The sequence below is a fragment of the Melanaphis sacchari genome, unplaced genomic scaffold (assembly GCF_002803265.2).
Source record: "Melanaphis sacchari strain LSU unplaced genomic scaffold, SCAv2.0 Contig4_pilon_pilon, whole genome shotgun sequence".
NCBI classification, from domain to species: Eukaryota; Metazoa; Arthropoda; class Insecta; order Hemiptera; family Aphididae; genus Melanaphis; species Melanaphis sacchari.
This window is the reverse complement of record NW_020271335.1, coordinates 9,244,865-9,266,546: the sequence shown is the minus strand read 5'-3', so window position 1 is coordinate 9,266,546 and position 21,682 is coordinate 9,244,865. Positions and strand designations below refer to the sequence as shown.

Here is a 21,682-nt window from a genome sequence, read left to right as displayed (position 1 = left end):
AATCTAATCAGATAATCTAAACTTTCACCTACAGGTATACGAGCTTATTGGGGTAGATATTTCTGTCAACACGAGCGTATACGTCGATTACACAAAATTCCTATCAGAAAATTAAAGTAAAAATATTTAAATTCTTATAATATATTTATATTCGATTAATAAACTGTTGAGTTTTACTCATGTATATATTTTTTAAAGTTAAATTTTGGTAATAAAGGTATGCATTTTATTTTTGAAAAACGTTGAAAATTTAAAATATGCATGGGTAATATATACATACGTATATATTACATATTTGGTGATTCATCAAGTATGTTCATTGTTCACTCTTTTTTCTTCAATAATGCAGTTAAACAAAATCTGAATTTTGGAATTTTTTAATATACTTAAAGATAATATTCTTAAATTCTTGAGATAATTTTATACTAATGAAGGAGATTCCTATGAATACGAACAAACTTCTATTTAATATGAATGAAAACCCTTTTTCTATTAAAAATTATTTAGTGGATAATTTTTCTGAAAATTAACTTATTTTAATCAAAATTAAAACGAATAGTTTTTAAGTTATTTCATATTGTACACTGATGATAATATCTCCATAATAATGGGTTTGGAATATACGGGGCTAAAATGATTTGAAAATTATAATCATTAATATTATTGTATCAACATTTATACATTAAAAAAATTGTCAAGCATATAACAAATACTAGATTAATATAAAATCTAATTTATATTTTTGTAAAATTATTTTTAAGAGCTATTATTCTTAGTTTAAATATCTTAATAGTTGATACGCTGCTTGTATATCAAAAAATGATTTACCAAATAATTTACAGTAAAAATAGTGGTTATCATTTAAAAAAAAATAGAAGTTTATATTATCACAGGACACTTCTTAAGTAGTTCAAAGAATCTCAAGAATTTATGAATGTCTTGAAGTGTATTTGAAACTTCCAGAACTAGAATTTGAATAAATTCATCGTTAGAGAAACAAATGGTGGTGAGTATACTGAATGAATTATCGAGTATGTAATAAACATTAAACATGTGTTGTAAAATTTTACAAACAGAATCACATTATGTTCGGATTAAAATATATAATTTATCTAAAGCTACTTTTTTAAACTGATTAATAAAAATATCCAAATGTACACTACTCTGAATATTAAAATTAAGTTATCATAATACTATTATTATATGTGCCAGCAGCAATCTAGTGGTCGTATACGCTGCAGTGCACATGACATAATAATGTTAGAACATTATTAAACGATGTGATATGTCATCATTATCGCGTGTCATGACGTTATATTATTATTATTATTATTATTATTATTACGTCGTAAATATCGTTAACTTACGAAACACGTTCCCTGCAACGATGGCGCAGCGGCGCACAGCATGCCCAGATCTACATGATCGTCAATGACGCGGGAACACTGGAAGTTTGACAGGACTTCCACAGAGAGTTTCTGCAATGTGGGGCTAGGGTCGCCCGCTGGGAACTCAGTGATCCCCCATCCTACGACCGTACCTTTTTGGCCCACATACGAGTCGCCTGGTGTATTTGAATGCATATAACATGAAATATAGAAAAAGTTTTATAAAATATTATGCAGAAGATACTTCTGCAGCTGATGTTTAGCCGTATTTGTGTATTGTACAATATTATTTTATTGTGTACATATCGAACTGCAGTTCGCATTTATTAAAACGATGATAAAAAATAAAAACGTAGAGCATTATACTGTTGTATGTTATCTACGTTTTTATGACATAGTACTTTATAATACTGTATAGGGCGACTCATTCAACACGGAACATTCATTATTGACTCCAGAAAAGTGTGCAAGGGGTGAAGGTCGGTGAGGAGGATTTAACCCCTCCATCATTACAATTACTTTTTTTGCGTCTAATCGGTTGGCTTTTATTGAATTAAAAGAAAGTTAATTTCTGCAAGACTCCAAAAGTATAATGTTTGATCAAAAAAATTTTATTTAACAAAAATTCAATATTTTATTATTGTACATAAAAAAAAAAAAAAATTGAACGAATCGTTTTTTAGTCAATCTAAATCACTAAGTTTTATATTTAATAATATGTTTTTAGATTTTGAGTAAAGAAATAAATGTATAGATTTTACTAATGATTTGTACACGATAAGTTGTCGATAAGATGCTTCAATTTTAATGAAACTGGGTGATTTTGGATTCAAAATAGGTTTTAGTTTGTATTTTAAAGAGATCAAACTTAAAAATTTCCAGTACTTGTTTTTATTATCAGAAAAAACAAACAAAAACGAATTTTTAATTATTGAAAACATCTATTTTGTTTTTTTATGTAATTCAAAAACAAATAACTTTAGATAGTCGAAATGTTCACCAGATGTTTATGTTATCATTTTATATTTACAATAAATCGCTACAATATTTAAGCTATTTCTAGGCAAGTGTTGATTAAAAATTACTTGCTGGGTAGAAATGCTTGAAAAATTGAAATAAAGCTCTCTTAAAGTTGATAATTTCTCAATTGAAAAATAGCGAAAATCCATAGTATTTTTTACTATGCGTTTATAGTTAGAATTTCAAAAAAATTCATTTAAGTCGTGAATATTAATAAATTATTTTTTTGTTAGAAATTCATAGGAAGTTTGGTTTTCAAACTTCGGATTTAAAACTGAAATGTCAGGTTTTATTTACGTTTTCCAACCTAAGTTTGAAAAAATAATATAAAATTACAATGAACTTTTTCAATGAATTAAAATCTTCACTAAATGTTTGAATCATTATTTTCATCATACGATAACATTTTCAACCATTTTTAATTCCTTTTGAATTATTAAGAGGCATAAGAAATTTTAATTTTGTTTTCTATAAATGTCAATAAAAAATTATTCTTTATGTTAAAATTTTTGAAAATTTAATACGAGATCCATAAAAGTTATTTTTTTATCTGCTTAAAAAATATATAGGCAACATTTTTTTTATGCGTTTGAAGTTAGACGAAAATCGCTAGTTAGTTTGTTGATAGAAATTTATGAAAACTTTTCTTTTGCTATTTAAGTTTTGAAAATTTAAAACAAGATTCTTTGTAAATAGTTCATACTGAAATCATAAAATCTAATAACTATTTAACGGTTATTATTTTTTATAAATATTTTAGTTTAAATTTAGGCGAAATAACGATAAATAACGATGTAAATTGTTTTATTATAATTTATAACAGTATTTGTGAAAATTATTAAAATTATTTATAATGTATATCATAGTATTATGAATTTTACTATCCGAAATGACATTTTTGATTTATTTTAAGATATTATTATCTATTTTTATTATTGTATGGTATTCACAGAAAAAATATATTATATTTTAAGTTATATAAATCAATTTAAAATTCTATACATATAAATACATATAATTATGATTATTAAATACTTATAATAAAATAAATAAAATATTTTCGAAAAAAAATACTTTAATAGCTATATAAAAATACGTATGAAATAAACTTAGTGATAAAAGCTGACAGGACGTCTCCGCTTAAATCGTTTTTCGTTACAATGATAATATAATATCATAAAATTGAATTTTAACACATCCATAATAGTAATCCACTCGACACTTATTGTAGAATAGAGCGGTACCCACTCGACTACCTTTTTTTGATATTGCTAATAAAATGTTTTATTTTACTATTATTACAACCATGAGTTGATTTAATTTTGGCCGAAAATACTAGATTTATAAATATTATAATTATTTGATTATTATTAAGTAAATTTATACAATATTAAATTAATGTTATTAATTTATGATGTAATATCAGTTTACCGTAAAATAATAATTTATAATATAAATAGGAATTATCTATAAATTAATCTACATATTTTGAAAAGTTCATTGCGTATAGTAATAAATATAATAGTAGGGATTAACAAAAAATTCAAAATTCTAGGAATAATATTTTTGGGTTACAATAATATAACTAAAATCTTTAATTATTTTATTGAAATATGTAATTTTGTCCAAATTCAAAATTATATTAGGTACTATAAAAAAAAAAATGTGAATTTTCTTGAATTTTTCAGGTTAATTAAGAAATACTTATGAGAAACAGTCTATTATTATTATTTTCAAGCCTTAGATATGAAAATGAAATAGTTAATAAATTTTTAACTCCAAAATAATTTGATATTTTCATGATTTTGACAAATATTGTCAAATTTTTTTTCTTATGCTTGTATATATTTATATATAAAAAAAAAATGTTTAAGTATCTTTAATATTTTTTAATTCGTTTTAACCCTTAGGAACCTTATATTACATTTTTAAGCTATTTTACCAAATGAAAATATTTTTATTAACATTAAAAAAGACGAAATTTATTTTTATACTTAAATTTATCTTTTGTGTAACTCGAAAATAACTTTTACTCTGACTATCTAAAGTACTAACTAGATCAAATTTGTTATCAGAAACCACCCTTGGAGTTGAAAATCAAATTATTTTTAGTGTTCCAAACAATATTGACAAAAACAAAAAAAATACACATCATTGTAAAATCTTAATACAGTTATCACTCAGAATCTAAAAGGCGTGTGTTATAATAAAGTTTTTTTTATTACAATAGTTTTTCAATTTTTTCAATATTTATGACATTTAAATATTTAAATGATATAAAAATAAATATGTTTATTTTATTTTTCCTAAAATATAAAATGGACACAAATAGTGATTGTTTTGAATTGAAAAATCCATCTTTGCATTTCTTTGTATAGTTATTTTATTTTTATAATAAAATAATAAAATATTTTATTTTTTATGATCAGTACGAAATAAACGAAAAATTCGATTTTTCTAAGAGAAGTATAACATAAGATTTTTTCCCTGTTAGCCAGATAGTAATAGAGCATAATATTTAATGGAACTTTGAAATACTGAGATTATAGTAAAAATATGAAATTAATGAATTAAACGTACCTGCAATATTAATATTTTACGATTAAAAACAAGAATAATTGATATCTACCAGTCTAATATATAAATGATATATATTGAAAATCACAATTTAAAAAATAAAACGTATGTACCTAGAGCAAATAAATACATATTTTCTAAAATACGCATTTTATTTAACTACAATTTTTTTTTAAATACATAATAGTTATTGTTTACTTATATTTAATATGCAGGGACATGCAAGTTTAAAAAAAAAAATTATATTATAACTGTTTATAAAAGATTACTGAAGATTGGTTCTTATCCCTTAAGTTGTATATAATCAGTGTCCGTGTTAAAAGTTCGTCTCCTATTCCAATCACTGGTAATATAATACAAACATTTTGGATGAGTACTACCTTGACTGTATATGCCTTAAATATAGTGAGCTTATAATATGTGTTATTTGTGTAGAAGCAGACGTGGTATTGATCAGACACGCCAGTTGTTATATTTTTGTCACACGTTGACGACGAATACGTCGACGTATATCAATATTCAATATATATTTTATTTAGTATAATATGCGTGTGAGGTTATTCTGTGCATCTTGACGACGTGACATAGTAAACGTACTGAAAACCTAATCTACGGATTTCCATCATCGAGATCGATTTGAGAGTCATAATTAATGATTTACAAACGATATAATTTTACAACCCGTCTTTTTCCTAACTAGTAGCCACAATAAACATATATATATATATATATATATATATTATAAGTATTACCACAAATTTCTATAATTATTAGCCATTATCAATAATGACCAAAACCATAGGCGTACGCAAGAATTTGGTATGGGGTGTGTCGTGAAGAGAATTGGGTCGTTTCCTCTTAAATAAGCCTTAACAAACCTAACCTAATCCTCCCTCCTCCCTTCTTCAACAAAAAAGGATTAATTTCATACGAAATATCATTTCATAAAAACTTATTGGTTAATGGTTAAAATTTTTTATATTTTTCAACAAATAGATAATTATTAATAAAATAACTATCTATTTATTATTAAGTATAATATATCTAGTATCTAAAATTCTTATCATCAATATTGTACAACTGTGGTTAAATATATATTCTTTGGAACTGCAGTAATAAGTAATATCACGGTAAGTAGTTATTGGTTGGTTTATTTTCCTGGTTACCTATTTTAGTTTATATCTCATTGTCATGGGTTAGCATTTGTTCTAAGTGTAACTTAAACATTAAAAAAAGTCCCGGAATGAGCTAAAGTCGTACAAAAAGTCACGAGCCACGAGGAATGTTACGGCATATCTGGCACACTTATGACACTTAAGACCCATGTTCAAAGTCACCAATATTTAAAATATTCACGTGATTAACTATATAAACGTTAATGAAAGTGTCTAATGTATTTGGTAATGTATCTTGTCCAATTTTTAAAATTAATGAACCTAATTAATTATTATTTTCTTTGTGTGAGTGTTACTCGTATTTGCAAAAACGATTTAGTTAAAACTCCCGAATTCCAAACATCATTTATAGTTTTGGTTTAGTTATGATTCATTACCAGTTACAATAGTTGTACAGAACCTTAGGATATAAACTAAATTTTGAGTAAAAACAAAAATATTTTAACACTGACATTTTATTACGTTACATACAATATAACAATAATATTGAGATATGTATGTAATATTCAAGCATCTAGGGAAAATATACATTTTAGTGTACAGAATATAAATAAAAATTGAAAATACATTAGATACATGTAAAATATATTATATAATATTATATGCGACAAATTTTTGGTTTTCGATTTTGATCAAAATATATAATATTATGGTTATAAACGATAAAAAAAATTAAAACCACGACTTGGCTCTATTTAAACGTGATTGTACGAGTAATAGACTTCATATATTCAGTATAAAATCAATGCTGATTAGAACTAGTAATATCGACACTACCTATAATCTATATACATATAATTATCTTTACGAGGATATACATTGTCTTGATCATTGGCATGTGATTAATCAATACAAAATTTTGTGATTTTTACAGGATAATTAACTGAGAATGGTCATCTCTATTTTTCCTTTAATGATGAATTTATTCAAAGTCAGATTTTTGGAATTTTTTTAGTAGGTTAGATACCAGCTAGTATTCAATGACTAAATTTTCAAACACTAAAACTATTTATCAAACTACACTCTTTGAATGATATGAATATCTTTTAAAATATTTAAATATTATTTATATGTTTTTATAGATAGTTTTAAGGTAAATTCCAAAAGTTAGAAATTAAAGAAATTTAATACTAAATAAAAATGCGGGAAAGTATGTTGGGTGAAACATCATTCTGTATATATTCGTCACGCGGCCTCAGAAAATATACGCTAACATAGTGTAGTGTATACTATATAGTATTTCAAAAATGTTTATAACATACTATTATATTATTTACATCTTCCTCAGAGCATATTAAATTATCCGATCTAGTCTAAAAATTATTTAAGGTTTTTGAGGATTTTGCATAGCGTTCCAGGCATGTATTAAATTATATTATTAGCAAATAAGTAGAAAGCATTATGCATTATAAATACACACACTTTATACACACAGCTATAAACCTATAAGAACGAGTTAAAACGTACAATATGGCTTTTCGACCAGGATTTCAGGTATAACTATTATTAGTTTTGCATGACCATAGGTATTTTGATACAGGAAGTTATATGAACAACGAAATGGAGAACGCCTGACATTTATACAAAAATAATGTACGTGCGTATCAAAATTTATCCATTTTGGAGTCGTATCGAAACTCAATAATAAAATGTTTACAATCTCGATTTTAATTCCATGTGCAACTTATATATGGCGCACGATGTAATATATTATTATTATTATTATACGCGTATTTTCCGGTGGATTAACTACGCGCGAAAGCGCATTAACAACACCATTAAAAATGTTTTTCACATAAAAAAACTAAATAAAAGCACACATAATATACATAAATCGTAAAATCTAATATATAAATTATTTTAGTTTTATAGGCATTTGCGTAACATCTGATGACACTAGTATATCAAAAAATATAAAATATACAGCTGATGGATCTATCTTTGTGTGATGTATAGTATACATATAATTATTTATTATTTTTACGAATTATAGGCTGCAGGGTTGTAACTATAGATATTTTAAAGGTACATAGCCGTAAAATGTGGAGGAGATTTAGTGAGGCTTAACTCTACTAAAGTATTTCCAAACTTAACCTCATCTGTATAATAAATTATATTAAATATGAATTAATTGACATTTCTATCTTCCACACAGATTTTTATTTATGCTTATTTCTATAATTAATGGTATCTATCTATTTTACAGACTATAGGTGAGAAGGATATAAAATTATCAGATAATATTATGATATAAAATTTATAAATTTTTCAACGAAACAAAAATTTATTAAATTAAGTATACGTTAAAAATTACTTTTCCATTTTAACTTAAGCAATTAAAATTTTTATTAAATTGACTTTAAGAAAAAGTTTGTAGTCTCTAATCCAACTCGAATTCCTGAATAGTCGCGCAGCACTATTTGATTTTGAAAGTCTTATTTAAACTTTATGTAGGTCAATATAAATTATAATTGTAATCAATATATTATAATTTATCATAGAAGATGTAATCAAGAGTATTACATATAAATATATGTTTAATAAGTGCTTGCCACTTTACCTATACCTAAGTATTATGAATTAGCAGTTAATTATTGAAAACATTGTCTGATGGATCGTGTTTTATCTGTAACATCAAAATTTACTTATTATCATTATTATTATTATGAAGTCTAATGTTTTTGGTATATATTTATAAAAATTTTAATAAATTATATAAAATGCATTTACAAACATTTTAGTTCTTGGTGTTATTGTATTTATTTATGCGTCTTACGGGGCATAATATTACGATGGTCATAATACAACGAGTTCAATAATACCTACCTAAAATTAAATATTTTTTTAGAATGACTTCTGATTCGAATCAGCTATCTTTTTATAATGTAGGTACATACTCTGTATTATAAATTTTGAATGTTAATGCGTTTTATCACAAAAACTAAATTAAACAAAAATATTTAAGGACCATATTATGTTTATATTTTTATATTTTTTTTGATTCGTTACATAGGACAATGTTATTCATTCTTTTTAGAAATTATTGCTTATAATATGATGATTTCATATTTTAGAATCTAGATTTATAGACTATGTCGTTACAAAATGTTAGTTAATAATCGTTCGATGTACTTTATACATTGTACCTAAACGTTGACGTGTCTGTTGAAAAGTAAGTAATTCACATGCTATCTAAACTGATTATATGATCTAAACAGATAGCACTCAATATTTTAAACGTTTTTGAAATATTTATTTTTACATAATATATGTAATTTAATTACAAAATTACTTTTTCAAAAAAAATAATTAATTTAAAAAATTAGTTACTGTAATCACTTTTAAAATTTTCATTTTTATTTTCAAGGCAGCAAGTATTTCCAATTTTATAATGATTTTCCAGAATACGTTAATGTTTTAAATACAGTTATTTGTACTCATAAGTAATGTAATTATAGATCGTTTGAAATTTGATTTTTAACCATTAAAATTCTCAGAAAATATTTTACAAAAGAATATGAAATAAAATATAAAAGTAAAACTTCTTGAAAAAAAAAAAAATGATAGCGATAAAAATATTAAATGTTAATAAACAAGTTAGAATACATTTTTTTTTTTTTTAAATGTTGTTATTTTGCCGATTACAGCTAAGATTTTAAAGCTATTATGCTTAAAATTATTCATAAAAATAAATCAGTCAACAAGTGCTTTACGATAAGACGATCATTCGATGTTAAACAACCACGACCCTGCAGCGAATATATTTTTTTTTTGCTTTTATACTTAAAGTGTTTGTATTATGTTCACTTTTTTTATATTATAATGCTGATACTACTTACCGTCAGTGAACGGCAAGCACACGGGCCGGACGGTGTCGCTCATGTCGGCCGGACGGTCGAGTTGTAGTAGCGCTATATCGTTGGCCAACAGGAACGGATGGAAATGAGAGTGGAACAGCACGCGAGACACTTTCCGAGCCTGGTGTTCCGTTTCATTTTCCGTAGTCAGATCGTAGTCGCCTAGGTGCACCGTCAAGTTGTCCATCGGCGTGTCACGTCTGCATAACAAATAAAAATAATATTATGAAATTATACTATTTTCTTTTGATGAGCTATTGCTAATTTCGGCCAAAAGTTAATAAAAAAAAATAAATAAATAAATAATATATTGTTGGAATAATTGGAATAATATTATGTAATATTTTATTCATCAACGTTTTACCACGGCACCATAAATCCACTAAAAGTATAGTAACTTATTATTGATTAGTTAAATGTAGTAGTATATTACAAAATAATATATTTTTATTATTAAAAATAATGATCATAATATTAATAAAATACAATAAATTGGTTGGTCAACAATTATAATACGCTTTAATAATAATAATAATAATAATAATAATAATAATAACGTCAAGTCAAGTTATTATTGAGAAAAAACTTGCTTTTCGACATTTTCTACATTTCTTAAGAAAAAAAAATACCCGCGATAAATAATCGAGTATAAAATACTTCGCACAAGGTAATAATAGAAAACATTTTTTTTTTTTTGTTCAGAAAATATACATGAAAAAGAATCACCGACAAAATATCGCGTGATCAAAATATCACAACTGAAATATCGTGAAACCAATATATCGCATGAAATAAATATCGTCAGCACACATATCGCCAGTATAAAATATAGCAATAATTTAGTTAGAAGTAAGTAGTATTGATTATTGATTGATATTTTATAATAGCTATAAATAATTTTATATAATTCAAATTTCAAAGAATATAATATTGTTATGTAAATATATTATGACAGGATTGGTAAAAATATGTATAATTTAATAAAATTGATATACGTATTAAAAAAAAAAAAAAAAATAATGGAAGTATATATCAAATGAAATACCTTAAAGATGATCTTCAAACTCTCAATTATGGTAATCTACTATTTTCTTTACTCGTTTACCTCAACCGACTGTCTTATTCTTTTTAATTTTTGGTGTTTTTGTATTTAACAGATGCAATAATAATTTACGGCGGAATTATTTCTTTACGATATATTGGTTTTACGATATTTTACCGGCGATATTTTGTCGGGATACCCACAAAAAAAAAGATAAATTTCACTTTTCTCTTAAAATTGTCAAAATATGTAAACCTACGGATTTTAAATTTTCATTTTAAAATTGATCGTTGCATAGAATAAGTGTCTATCTTGGTTTCCTTTAAAGACATATAAAAACTTCTGAGTCCTATTGATGATGAATATTTACCTGCAACAATGTAACTTGTGAATCGTGGAAATATTATAACATATTATGTACCATCGCTTAAGGTCGAGATGATATCATCATTATAATATGTTATATTGCTTGACGGTTATATTAATATGATGCCAGTATACGTGTTTGTATTTTTGAACATTTGTAAGAGTAGGTACTTGTAAGTTATTATAGTCCCACTGGGGCTGCCATATTTTTTTATTTTATTTTTTGAAGAAAAATGAAGGTTTTACAGTTATAATGCTTTTTTATAATGCTAGTGTTTTTAGACAATATATATATAAAGTATAATACTATTTGTTTTAAATTTTTCATTGTAATTCATTGAAAATACCTCAATTTTATATGCCTTGATTTTATTTTAACAACATTCGGATTTTCTAATCATAAACTTAGTGATAAAATGGATTTTTTTTTGATAAAAAACACACAAATTGACTGGGATAATGAAATTAATTTACTAAAATTATTTAAATATAAACTGCTATGTTCCTGTAGATACTGTTAGTTTTTTATATCAGTGATCCATGTGTATATTAGTGAATACAATTATGTAAATTAATGTCAATAATTAATGCCCAAACTCTGCAAGAGTAATCTATTTTTTTTTTTTTTTAAACCATCAAAATTTGTGTGTATGACCGAACGTACCGTCTGAAAATCTTATTCGTCCTGAATCTACCACTAAACGGCGAGTGTGTGCATAAATCGGTAAAGGTTTTCTCTCCATTTGTAGGTCAGACGTTTCCCTCCGGTGATTTTGGTGAAAATTTAAGAGCAAAAATAAATATTGTAACGTGGTGGCATTGTATTACTGTACTTTATAATATAAACGAGGAAGTTTCAGTATATGTAATAAACGCCCACGTGCAGTGTCAAAATCAATCCATTTAATCGGCAAATCGCATAAATTATGCAACGTCCCAGACATGTCAGTACCTTAATGACGGTCGTGACCCAAGGAAATTTAAATACTGGTCCAAAGTCGATAGTGGCCACATCATCAGCATCAGAACAATTTAATTATAGGCCGGGTTAGGTATACATGATAATAATTTGTTGTGTAAAAAAATCTTAATTTTTTTTTTATACTTAAAGCTAAAATTCACTCAATCATGAGGGGGCTAATACCGATTAATTTTTTTAATTAATTGAATACAGTTAAAACATGGTAACAATATGACACATATGATCAATTTAATGCATTTTTAAAATTAGTATTAATTAAACGTATGCTTATAATATTGTCATATTGATAAATGAAATAAAACAATCATCATATAATTTTAAGTTATTTTGATATAAGCAATAGCCTTAAATACATATCGACTATTGAGGAACGCCGTAATAGAAGACCATTACAATTAATAATGTTGATGCGTGAAAAAAAAGGCGGTGCACAATTATTGATAATCGCCAAACCGTATTAATGCTTCATGGTATAATTAGTTCTATATTATAGCATTATAGAGTAAAGTTTTACGGACGAATAGAAATTTATGAATTATTTATGTATTGATATTTTGTGTACATAGCCAAAGTGGTGTAGCCGGACTGCAGTAGTGCAAGCACTCAACGATGATCGGTCATTGTTAGGTGGTCAGTCGGGAAAAATTAAAAAGTTAATAATAATTGTTTACTTGTTTACTTTCATCGGTCATTAAGTTTTATTACGACTGAATAATTGTGTCTTAGTTTTTTTTTGTTTTACCGTCTCTTTAGAAACAGTGGAAATACTGCATTTTACTGTAAAAATATGTGTGTAAAAAATATATTTTATGTATATCTACTAAATAATATAATGGGTGTTTAAATATTTTTACAGAGATTGATTTTATTTTATATATTTCTAAAAGTGTATTAATTATACATTTAATGTGTTAACGTATCTTATAGCTATTTAATATTAACCTAATCGAATATCGTACATTGATCAAGTATTCAGGTTTATCATTTAGTACATAAATATTAAATATATATTATTGTATTAAGTTATGACACAAAAATCGAAATTCTACGATTTATTTATGTAGGTATACATAAAAAAGCCCATACTATATAATATTAATGCTGTTGAAACTGGTTATTTTGTTATTTCATATAAATTAATGAAAATATTTAAAACTAAAGCTTATATTTAAATTAAAAAAAAAAACTATACACTTAGTATGATTATACATTTAAAGTAAAATTGTTGTTTAACGTAGATAAAAAATTTTTGATTTCAGAGTTGAATTATATGGTGTTCATTAAGATTTACCAACGACGACTGAGTATTTCAAAAAAGTAAATCCTCATGGAGTATTGTATAAATTAAATGAAACAAAATGGAAGGCAATGAGATAAAATTTGTTTTATACTTGACAAAAATAAAGAATAACAACAACAACTACAAGAATAATAGTCATAGTAATAATAATGTTATGAAATTATCAAATCCTGAAAGCTTGAGGTGTATAAATAAGACAATATTGTGAAATTTTGCTATGTATACATGCATTGAACTAAGTAATTATAATATGTATTTTCATGGTCTGATGGTCTGTTGTTATGATCTGGACGATATCCATGGGACTTAACTAAATATTATTTTGGCGACAAATCAAATAAATGTATAATAAAGATTTAACAACACTCTTGTTTTAATTTATATTATATTTAATTTATTTATGAATTATGTGCCAAATAAAATTTTACATTTCACTTGAGTCACGCTTATTGCTTATAATAATCTACATAATTTGAGCATATTAAATAGTGTACAAATAATTATTATTGTTAAGCTCATCATAAAGATTAATTTTGAGCAAAAATTTCAAAATTAATTTACCCGTATCACCCAACTACATAAAACCAAAGTATTATTAGGTACCTACTTCTATTCAAACGAATTAAAACACTTTTGTTATTTAATATTAGTATGTAAATTTGATTTCTTTTTACATTTCTGTAATATTATGCTGACCTATTTTAAATTATACGTAAATATATAAATACTATTTTTACCAGTTATATTTAATATCTACTCGTAATTTTCTCCCGAAATTCTAGTTTGTATAATAATATGAATTTGTGTTTCACACAATATAAATATATATATATCGAATAAATTATTTTCAATATATCATGTAGAATACATTTTATATTAACCATGATATAAAAATATAAATATAATATAATAAATACATTAATGATTTACTTATAATTAATAACATAATTATATGTACTTATCACAAACATTAATTTTATAGTTAGGTAAACTGTACTTGCTTCGGCAGTACATATATTAAAATTAGAACGATACAGAAAAGATTATAAGGTTTATCGTGAAATATCCAAATATGTGAGTAATAATACAAATGATTCTGTGTAAAAGCCGGTTGTTGTATATTGAATTTAAAAAGAAAAGATTGTAATGAAAATAATATTGTATACCAAGTGAATATATTATTATGAAATGACAGGACCACGCGAAGGGCTTTTAATAATAAAATAGTTTTAAAGCAAGAGCTTTTCATTTGATTTACGATAATAAACGTTTTAAATTATACTACTCAAGCTCACACACCTTATAGGTGATGGACGTACTTTTTGGCTAAAATAAATTGTGTTTAATGCTTACATAGACTTTTACCAATAAAATAAGCTCACCAGATTTAACATTATTAACAATGGCCAACTCAGGTACTTCGAAATTAATGTTAAGACGTCGGGTGTAAATAATGTCCGAGGATGTAAAATTCTCGGTAGTTTTACCAGTTTTCCCATTTATTAGTTATGCATATTACAGTATAAACATGACTAGAGCCATGTATTCACAGTATAGGCGTTCGCATCAAACGACAGTTAAAATATCACTTTGTATTATATTGGAATGGGAGTGAGTGTATATTTTATTATACTTCAGTGCTCGACTTAAACACAAAGTATGTATAGTATGCTAAGCACCTATACATATTACAAGTATACAAACAATTAATTATTTTCATACCAACATAAAGCTACGGGTTTCAATAAAAATTGTTTGACTTAGACAAATATAAAAAAAAAAATATATATATATATGTATCATAGCGTATCATGAAGGTATGAAGGTTTGCATATAAGTTAATTATTAACTTTTTTTTTTTATTTATTGGCTTTATTGTATATAAAGTTTAGTTTATACATAGCGAATACTATAACCATACATTTTGATTAAGCACGACGTGTATTATAAAAATATTTAATTCAACTTTTAATAATCTGAATGGTAATCAGACGATGTATACTTATCTATTAATCTTGTATTACAATAAAAAATGTTTACTAACCCAATTTACGTATGTAAGTATATTTAGTAGAGGTAATAATTCCATTAAAACACATTAGAGATTTTATTATTTTATATACGCAGTTAATTAAATTAAAATATGTGTTTTTTACTGATAAAAATTAACTTTTTTATTTGTTGGGTTTATATTTGAAAAAGGAAATCTTTAAATTTAATTTGAAAACAAATTGCCTACACTATATAAATACGAACATAAAAAAGATTATGGGCCACTAATCACTATACATAGCAAATATACATTAACAATTTCAAATATATTAAAAACAATCTGTCGTTGGGTTAAAAAACAACTTTGATCAGATTTTGTAATTAAGTCCACTAAAAAATTGTCAGAATACATCCAAACAAAATGTATAATTTAAAAAAATGGTCTTTGTTCAAGTAATCTACAGTCTAGAGACATTGCATTAACAAAATCGAATTTTTTTACTACTTCAACAAGTGTTCATAAAAATTTCTTATAAAAATATATACCTATATTTAACGCTCAAAATCTAAAATAATATGTGATTGTAGGATAAATATAAATTGTTTGTTAAATAAACGATTAAGAAGTCCACTATCCTATCAATTTCACTTACATTAAAAACATCTTAAGTAAGCACTTAGTAGTATTAATTCGGATTGAGTATCACATACTCAGCTAAATTTTTTATAAGAGTTTCTGCTATTTGGCGTGGAAAATCCTCTAGATAAAAATAAATAAATAATTTCGAAAAATGTTGAGAAATATATTTAACACTCAATTAGTTAGTATAAGTAAAATATAAAGGACAATAATTGAAAAACTGACATATATCATATATGATACACAAAGAAATCAACTTTGAGGATTGAAATGATATGATCTAAGAACAAAAACATGTAATATAAATATTACTCTGCGATAGTATACATTATACGTTTAAAACAGGATAAACAATTGAAAAAAAAACTGTATAGAAAATACAAAAATCTAAGTAATACGACAACGGACAAATTGAAAAGAATGTAAAAAATCAGATTAATAGTATAAGTGCAGGAAATAAATTAAGAAAGATCATGTTAGTTTTTTTATTGTGTTAAAAACTTTTTGTGTTTAAAAATTTATTTTTTGTTAATATATTTCATATATTCAAGACATTTTTATAAAAATAAATAAATTGAAATAGATATATGAAAAAAACATAAAACTAAGAGAATACTAAAAAGAGTTAATGTGCTCTATGTATTATTTGAGAAAAAATTTAGGACCTCGTACAACTAGTATCAATACATTGCTTATATACACTAAAGAAGAGAATCCACTAGAATTTTTTTAATGAAATATTTGTGTATATTTCAATACGTTTTTTAGAAGTCAATTATTGTCATTATAATAAAATAGCTAGTATACCTTAAGTTGAAGATCTACAATTTAATACTGTTAATACTGAGTATGTTAGAATAGAAAAATATTTTTGCAATATAAAATATGCCATCAAATCGAATTTCATGGATTATTTATTCTTAACAACATTAATTTTTAACTAAAATTTCCGTGAATTTTAAGATTACATCTTCATTTTTTAACTCATTAAAATTATTTCAAATGTCTTACACAAATCTCAAGTGTAATATTATTATCTTTAAATTACAATACAAAAGATTCAACTAAGAAACTTATCATAAAGTTTTGGAGTAGGTTCGTACTCTTTCAGCTTTTTATCAAATAAAAAAAGGTCAAAAATATAAATTCAAAAAGGTTTTCACAGAAACACAAACAATCTTAATAAAACCAATAAATTTCTTGATTCACTCACAATCCAAAAGTAATACTTGACTGTCAAAAGTTGTATAAATAAGTATTATTTTTTTAATGTAAAATTTCGATATTTTGAGTTTTACTAAAGAAAAATAAATAACATTTTGAAGTTTCATATTTTTAAAAAACAACAGTAAAACTTTTTGTGAATCAGTATAATATCATATTAGACTAAACACGCACTCTTCACTTAGTAAAGTTTTCTTTTTGACCGGCAAATATTTGAATTTAATTAAAAAATATTACGCTTTACTAAACATTTAAACCTCTCTACAGAAATTAATTGAGATAATAAGCTTATGTACATACTATACATCCCTTGTCGCTAGTATGCAAATGATTCTAATAAAAATGCATAGTTTTACATCATTCGATGCAATAGTTTCCGAGAGAAACTGCAAAACTATAACAATGTTATGCTACTCTAATGTATTATATGTAATATGTAATATGTACCTTTATCAAATATCCAGTGGCAGTAGTGGCTAAAAATGATGACATGAATGAGAATAAAAGCTTGATTGACAAAAAAAATAACCAATAATGATGATGATAATAATAATAATAATAAATAAAATGTCATTTGAAGGTACGCGCGATGAATTCGCAAATGTGTGCAAATACGAGTCATCGTAAAACCTTGTGCTACGTGTCAAAAACCAAACGTTACGAAATGGCACGTGGTGAAAACAAAGTGCATTTGCCATATATACATCTAGTACGTGTAGGATACTTTCTTTTCGTTAGGTTTATGTTGACTATTTCTTAGTATAGACGTCAAAAAAGACTTACGAGAAATTTTATAACGCTGGGCGTTCGACATAAGTCTTTTTCAGCGTCCTTTCTACGAAATGCAGTCCATATAATTATTATTTATGGTACATGGTATAGCAGTTCACGAAGATCGATAATCAAGAACCTTCAATCAACAAAATCTCATCTCTGTTTCAACTGTTACGTATAATATAAACCAACAGGTACATTAATATTTTCACTTTAAAGTTTAAATCAATCATGAATGATGCTTGATTTTAGTATAGTTATGTATTAGCATACACGAAACACTGTTTTTTTCATTAAATATATTTTTTATAAATCTTTTTTTTATTTTTTGTTTATTCGAATTCTTAAAATTTATTTTTCATTGGGTAAATACTGCGTACCTACATAATAAACACATCTATTATTGATTCAGTTGTAGTCAAAAAATGATGTTCGACTTAGTATCTTGAAATTAAAACCAATTACTTATAATAATGAGGTTTTATTTAATATTTTTTTGGTTTTTTTAATTTTCAAAGATTTAGTTTATTTTTGGTTTAAGCCTTAAGGTATAAAAATTTAAATTCCCAATTAAGTTAGCTCCTCGTAATGTATACGATAAATTCTTAAAATATTTAGCGATAATTTTTTTTATACTCACACGAAATCGCAAAAATGCACTATAAAAAATAAGCGTTATAAAATATAAAACATAAAAAATAATATAACGTATAATAGGTTCTATATATATGTATTTAACTGATCTAATCATATATACTTAAAATTGTTTTTCAAGAACGATGATTTATCATTACTTTCAAATTGAATACACAACTGTCTTGAATCGTGGTGAACGAAACGAGACGATTGTCTGACACCCGGTCTTTCAACCTCTTTAATATCAACTTTTTTTCTTTTAGGAATCATTGTCCATATTATTTTATTGTCAACAGAATTCCTAAAATAATCTTCTTTTTTGTTAGTGATTTTATCATCGTTTTTATTATTGTCATTGAATTTCTTTAACGTCGGTTTTCATTAAAAACAAATGTGAAATATTATTAATTTAATCATAATGGTTTTATTAATCAATTAGTTTTAATTAGTTATGCAATTAACAATGTTTTTAATTACTCATTTGTTTTCAAAGTGTGTCCGTACTCCGCACACTACAGCTTAAAAGGTGAGGTTATTTTAACAATATACTATATTTAGTGTGATTAAGTTTTATCTTTATTTTAGTGAAATTTTAATTATTTTGTAAGTAAGATGTTGTTTTCATTTTAAATATACTATTTGAAATATACGTGGATCCAGTGTAGCGAATTCAACTGCTTTCCGTTTCGAAATTGTACATTTGTATATTTAAGAAAATACGTTATAATTATGTTACAGATGTTTTATCGCGCGATTGCGTTTTATACAAGTAAACATTAATTACGTTTTCATTTATAGCATTAAATACGAAAGACCATTATTACCATTCACTAAAAACAATTTATGCGATCGAATCGTTATCCCGCTCTTCGTAGAGATAACGTCTTATTTCCAGCACCATTTTTTTTTTTTTCAGTAAGCAATAAGCAGTGCAAGTGTTGACCGCTACAATATTGTGCGTAATTTTATCGCTGAAAAGTTATCATTATGATTATTACGTCATGACACAATGTGCAGCGGTGATGACGAATCGATCGGAGATCAGCGCTCCACCGCAGAAGAACACCCCATCCAAGGCGATGGCCACTTGCCAGGTGAGCTCGCCGATGTCCACCTCGTCGCTGCCGATAATCCTCCGGTTGTCGCCGTCTCTGAACTCTTCGCGCCGCACAGTGTTCAACCGTTCTCTAGCTGACCCTAAGTGACGTTCAGGCCGGCTCATTCGCCATGGTTGTAGGACGTCTTGCACGTCGCGGCGGACCACGGAGCGACGTAGAAGCCGTTGGCTCATAGGGTTGCCGTCACTGCTGCTGCCACTGACGCCACTTCCACCACTGCCGCCGCAACGTCCGGTCCCTAACGACGGCATAAGGTGCGGTGATTGATCGTCGAAGTTGTCGTCGTTCATTTGCTGGACGGACCTCAGACCGCAATCCGGTGTTTCTGAAATCAAATAATGATTCCGTAGTCTTTAAAGAACCGTGATAATATTATAAATTAAAATGTATGATTGCCCCGGAGAATAAGGTCGATAAACTTAGATTTAATCCATACTCGGTACCTTATTTTTCATTCAAAATGTATTATTCGAACGACCGGTAAAACTATCAATATGTATTATTATTATTATCATGCATAAAAAATGTTCAATTCAAAAACCTTAACATTTGTTTTATAATTGAAAATTTTCTTAGCCCTATTACTCGTTAAAATTTGATGAATGGTACCCTCTTAAATGAGAAAAATACCCAACTATAGATGATATCCACTTTGCGATCTTTAAACAGAAATCCAGTGTCACAATTCGAAAAGATATGAAAAATTTCTTTGACCTTGTCTTCTAAGGCAGCTGTCCAAAAGCTTTTTACAGTGGTATAAAATTAACGAAGTCCATAAACTAGGAACAACCTATAAATCTAAAAAGAAATACATACATATATATATGTATATAATTTATATTATATATTACACGATAAAATAATAATATATAGTCCGTTATTATTTAAACTTGTCGCTCCGATAAGAAGAATCATGTGAATATATTATATTATATACGGAGTCATGTACTGAAATCAATATGGAAGACCATGGACAGCCGACGCCCAGCATCATTAAACTATGGGAAGGGAACGTTGAGCTAATAAATTAAAGGCGATTCACCCCAATTTAAACAAAAATGAAATATCGGAGTGAATCCTCGGACGGGATATAGATTCGTATCCTTCGCGGTAGAGCCGATTAATAGAAGGTATCTTTCGACCTCTTTTGTGATGGCTTATCCAACTATACAATTTATTATACTGATAATAAAAGTTTGTGACAGACTACAAAAAAAAAAAAAAAAAAAAAGAGAGAAAAAAAATAAAACATTTCAACTCGTACCAGCAGTCTTCAATAAAGATCAGATAAAATGCTTAATTGTACATTCATTGCATGTACACACTTATGAGATCTATTGCCAAGGTGCAATTTTATTGTTATACTGTTATTTTGAAAAATAAATATTATTTTTTATTGTAAAAAATAGACACGTTCCGAGCCAGACAAATCCGAATGCACAAGTTCATGGATACTGCGCCACGATAGTACGTAATATCAAGTAAGTACTACTTTTTTAACGGTGTACTTGATTGTTTGTCAAGTATGGAAATGTGTACAAATATTATTATTCGAATGTGACTTTATATCGAAACTTATTTAAACGAAAAC

At 26.0% G+C, this 21,682-nt stretch overlaps 1 protein-coding gene across 1 annotated transcript in view; it reads right to left on the bottom strand.

The window, feature by feature from the left end:
- LOC112598950 overlaps window positions 1-21,682 on the bottom strand; it is a 44,314-nt gene that overhangs the window by 3,583 nt on the left and 19,049 nt on the right. Inside the window, exons 7-9 of the mRNA XM_025345619.1 lie at window positions 19,972-20,416; window positions 10,000-10,217; window positions 1,368-1,564 (exon numbers count right to left, since the gene is read on the bottom strand). Coding sequence (XP_025201404.1) covers window positions 1,368-1,564; window positions 10,000-10,217; window positions 19,972-20,416 — 860 coding nt within the window. The remainder of the gene's footprint in view (window positions 1-1,367; window positions 1,565-9,999; window positions 10,218-19,971; window positions 20,417-21,682) is intronic.